The sequence below is a fragment of the Arvicola amphibius genome, chromosome 9 (assembly GCF_903992535.2).
Source record: "Arvicola amphibius chromosome 9, mArvAmp1.2, whole genome shotgun sequence".
Classification (NCBI taxonomy): domain Eukaryota; kingdom Metazoa; phylum Chordata; class Mammalia; order Rodentia; family Cricetidae; genus Arvicola; species Arvicola amphibius.
In genome coordinates this window covers 123,390,629-123,395,303 of record NC_052055.2, presented here as the reverse complement: position 1 = coordinate 123,395,303, position 4,675 = coordinate 123,390,629, and the positions used below count along the sequence as shown (strand labels likewise).

At 45.5% G+C, this 4,675-nt stretch overlaps 1 protein-coding gene across 1 annotated transcript; it reads left to right on the top strand.

The window, feature by feature from the left end:
- The first annotated feature begins 258 nt into the window (after nt 1-258).
- Nucleotides 259-4,675, top strand: LOC119823094 (H-2 class II histocompatibility antigen, A-K alpha chain). Its single transcript, XM_038342886.1, has 5 exons — nt 259-381; nt 3,133-3,381; nt 3,769-4,050; nt 4,205-4,379; nt 4,513-4,675. The coding sequence occupies exons 1-4, from the start codon at nt 297-299 to the stop codon at nt 4,357-4,359; spliced, it is 771 nt and encodes a 256-aa protein (XP_038198814.1). The 5' UTR covers nt 259-296; the 3' UTR covers nt 4,360-4,379; nt 4,513-4,675.

Below are 4,675 nucleotides of genomic sequence, written 5' to 3'. Positions count from 1 at the left end.
TGCCAGCCGCACACACAAACACAGGAGGAAGAGTCTGGCGTGGAGCCTCCCTCCTTCCCAGGGCATCCCTCAGACCCACTCTGAGCAGAGGCTGCTGCTGTCCTGGAGTTCCCCTTCGCCTCTTCCTGGCCTCTTACAACAAACTCTGCACCTGGCAACTGCGACATCATCATAATGGAATTTTCTGATTGGGTTTGGCGGTGTTCGGTTTGCAGTCAGACCTCCTTGGCTGGATGGATCCTCACAATCTCTTGAGGACTCAGAACAGCAGCTTCTGAGACCACCCCGGGAAGAGGATGACGCCCAGCAGAGCTCTGGTTCTGGGGATCCTCGCCCTGACCACCACGCTCAGCCCCTGTGGGGGTGAAGACGACATTAAGGGTGAGTTGCATGGTTGAGGGACGCCTGGATCTGGGAAATGGGAAGAAGAGGGAGACACAAATTGACTGAGATACAAATTCTCAGTATTAGGCAGTCTTACAACTGTGTGGCCCCATTTGTCTTCAGGAGGCTCTGTTGCCAGGCTGTGCTCACCAAGCCATGATTCTAATGGTGGATCCAGTGAGGGAAGTGTGGAGGGCCCTGTGGTAAGTGGGGTTGCCTCTAAACGTGGGGTGTATCCACAAATGGATGATTTTTCATTACTGAAAATCCATGAACTATTACTCTCAAATTTCCCTGAGAGTCTTTTGAGCCCTATGTACCTTTCTCCTGGAGTGTATCCTAAGGAAAAGAGTTCCGTGAACCATGTATACAGATGTACGGAAAACGCTTCCCTTGTGTTGGGGTTTATACTCTCCATGCTAGGAAATGGCCCTAGCAGGAGGTGAGAGAAGGGGCCACCATTCTACAGGACAACCCTCCTGATGTAGATGTGCTTTAAAACCAGTGAAAACCAGGCTGGGCCTGGGAGTGCTCACTGGCACCTCAGTGCTTAGATGCTGAAGCAGGAGGATCGTGAGTTCAAGGACAGCCTGGGCTACATAGAGAGACTTTTACTACTAATTCATTAGTGAATACCTTTAAATATCAATTTTCCGCTGTTCCCTTTCCAAATATAGTTTCATATTTTTTTTAACAAAGTAAGGAATGTAGCCTTCTTTGTCCCCAGCTTCTTTCTACAGTGTCACATTAGAGTGCTCAAACCAGGTGTGAGTGGGCACAGTTCTAAGGAACCACAGAACTGTAGACCTAAGTGAATATATTCCCATTTCTTTTGAGTTTAGAAAAAAATGTGAAGTTTCAAGGTCTAAGAAAATGCTTTGATTTTAACTCAACCTATATTTGTCTTACACATTGAAATTACTTTTAATATTTTCATCAAGAAAGGGCTCCTAAGCAAACCGCATGCGTGCACAGCTCCTCACAATCTATTTTCACATCTATTCATTTGCAAATTCCTTTAAATGCCATTTTTATATGTTCCCACTCCAGATATAGCTTCATATATCTGTATTATTATATGAATTATATTATAATATATATTATAAGTAAAGTAAGGAATATACTTATAAACTGCCTATTCTATTACCCCATCTAATGATGTTTTATAACAACGACACAGGCAAGCACAAGATACCCAAGCCTGAGAACCCTCTGCCTGTGCTCTGATACGTGTTAGTCATTTTCAAATCTCCAAGGGCCTCAAAATTATAGATAATCATTCAATGCTCTTCTTTGTAAAGCACTTTCTAAGCTAAGATTTGGGTATTGAAATATATAAAACCTGCTGCCTGAGCCTAGGAAGTGTTCAGACCAAGGTCAGAAAGCAGAAAGGTCATTGGTGAGGACAGTGGACCCAGCTGAGGCCAAAACACTTGTGGCCCAGGACAGGCACCTGCTGAAGTGAAGGCTGTGTACATCCACATTTGGAAAAGAAGTCAAGAAGATTTATTGATAATGGATGAGGAATCTTTGAGGGGGAGGTGTGGTGTGTGAGGGGAGTGGTTGGGGACTGATGATACCAACCAAGATGTCGACACTGGGAAGGGAAGAGCCAGGGGAGCAATCAAATGTGGATAGAAGACAGAGGAGTTGGAAGTCTATTAATTAAAACCAAGCTGAAACCTTCGGGGTAGAGAAGGGTTTCAGCAAATTGAAAAACAAAAACAACCTTGATTTGAATGAGAAAAAAGAGGCCCCTGCAAACAGCAGGACCATGAGAGGATGGGGTAGTTAGATTGGCAGTTGCTTGTGCAGAACGCCAGACTGTAACCTGTCCACAGCCCCTCACAGCACAGGACACGTACTCTGTCTACTGACCCAACTCTCCTGTTAGCCAACAAACATGGTGATCGCTTGCTGACCAGGCTTGGTTGGGCAGTTACTCCTTACACAACACCATGTCAGAGATTTGTTGAAACCCAATAAATGAAGAAAATAAAACAAAAACCTATGCCCCAACAGTCTCTATTTGTCATTCTTTGGGTGGAACTGCTGCTTGGCAGCCATTTGTTGTGTCATCTCAGATATGCTCGTTGTTGGAGGAAAAAGCTTTAATTCCCCATGAATCTGCAAATGAATGGCAATGTTGATTTGGAAAAAAAAAACTAAGAGGTTGCGGTTGACAAAAGCAGACAATCCAATTAAGTATCTATTTCTTTTATTCTAGAGGAAATCAGAAAACTGTCCTGTAGATCCCCACGCTTAACAATGCAGGAACTTTAGTATAACACTTTCCGTGTATTTTATAATGATGTCATTGTTCTCTTTCTATAGGATTCTATATGCTTTCCCTTTTTCTAAAAAATAAATGAGAAGGTATCTCTATGAGGAAAATGTCTTTTATAAGAAGATAAATGAAATGTAATAGAAAATTAACTTATGAAAGGTCAATGGGACACAAAACCTAAGAACCATTTGGGTGTGAGCTTCTTGGCATCAGTGCACCAGACGCTGGTGGAGGCAGTCAGGACAGCAGAAATCAAACATGTGACATTTCACCATCGTGTAGCACATGTCATAGAGAGGAAGACTGGGCTGTAACCAGCACTGAGGGGGTAGGGGAAGCAGGTGATTGAAATGTGCCAAAAATGAAACTCATGGCGTTTTCTCATTCTGTTTAATAACATCCTTTTTCCTTCCTGTTTTCCATTTTTTCCACTCTTCCTGTTATCCATCTAAATTCACCAGCCGACCACATTGGCTCCTATGGCATAACTGTCTATCAGTCTTACGGACCCAACGGCCAGTACACATTTGAATTTGATGATGATGAGTTGTTATATGTGGACTTGGATAAGAAAGAGACAGTCTGGAGGATTCCTGAGTTTGGCCAGCTGGGAAGACTTGACCCACAAGGTGGACTGCGAAATATAGCTACAGCAAAACACAACTTGGACGTCCTGACTAAGACATCCAATTTTACCCCAGCTACCAACAGTACGTGCTCAGACCCTGTTCCTCCTCCCTTCCCTGGTGGGGAATGTGATCCACTGCTCTATTAAATTCCCTCCTTTCCAAGGCGTGCCCAGATCTCCTCACCCTCAGCCTCTCTCTTCTTTCAAATCACACATTCCATGTAATATAAAGCTCTTTTTTCCACAATGCACTTCTTGGATCTTTTGTAGAGGTCCCAACAGATTTCCTTCTTAAGACCCCAGAGAGAGGGACATGGGGATAAAGTAGAAGCAGCACACATTAGTTCCAAACAGAAGTAAAGGTCAAGTGGACAAGTCTTGGTGAGAGTGTTCCAACACCAGACAGTGCATAATATTAGGGAGAGAAACTCCCATCATCCAACTCATGTCCAGGCTATTTCCTTTCCAGAGGTTCCTGAGGTGACCGTGTTCCCCAAGTCCCCTGTGCTGCTGGGCCAGCCCAACACCCTGATCTGCTTCGTGGACAACATCTTTCCTCCTGTGGTAAACATCACATGGTTGAAAAATAGTCAGTCAGTCACAGAAGGCATTTATGAAACCAGCTTCTTCATCAACCATGACCATTCCTTCCACAAGATGTCTTACCTCACCTTCATCCCTTCTGACGATGACGTCTATGACTGCAAGGTGGAGCACTGGGGCCTGGAGGAGCCGGCGCTGCAACACTGGGGTACGTGTGGGTTCTCCCTGCTTCTGCATGTTCTTGTTCTTTGTCAACTCAGTCCCAAAGTCTGCATGGACTGACTTCCATTCTCACCCGGACCCTCTTACATACACATACATGAACATGCTCCCCCCTGATTCCAAAAACTTCACTTTTCCAGAACCCGAGGTTCCAGCCCCCATGTCAGAGCTGACGGAGACTGTAGTCTGTGCCCTGGGGTTGTCCGTGGGCATCGTGGGCATCGTGGTGGGCACCATCTTCATCATTCAAGGCCTGAGATCAGGTGGCTCCTCCAGACACCCAGGGTCCTTATAAACCACACCCTGGAGAGGAAGGTGAGGGTTTGAGTTTCTGGGAGCTGAAGCCACCACACAGGTGGAGCAAGGGAAGGGAAGACGGGTGAAAATGTGGTTGGAACATTGCTGGAGAATTGTGCAGTGGTGAGCACAATCCTGTGTTTTGTTGCAGGTGTGTGGTCCTCTCCAGGGCAGAAGTGGTGTGCTGGATGACCTGGCACTGGGTATTTCCTGGCCCAGTTCATCATGTTGTCTTCTTCAAGTGCCCTCCATCTTGCTTTTCTCTTGGTCTTGAGGCTGACCCCCTCACAGCTCACATGTCCTTGGAATTCTCC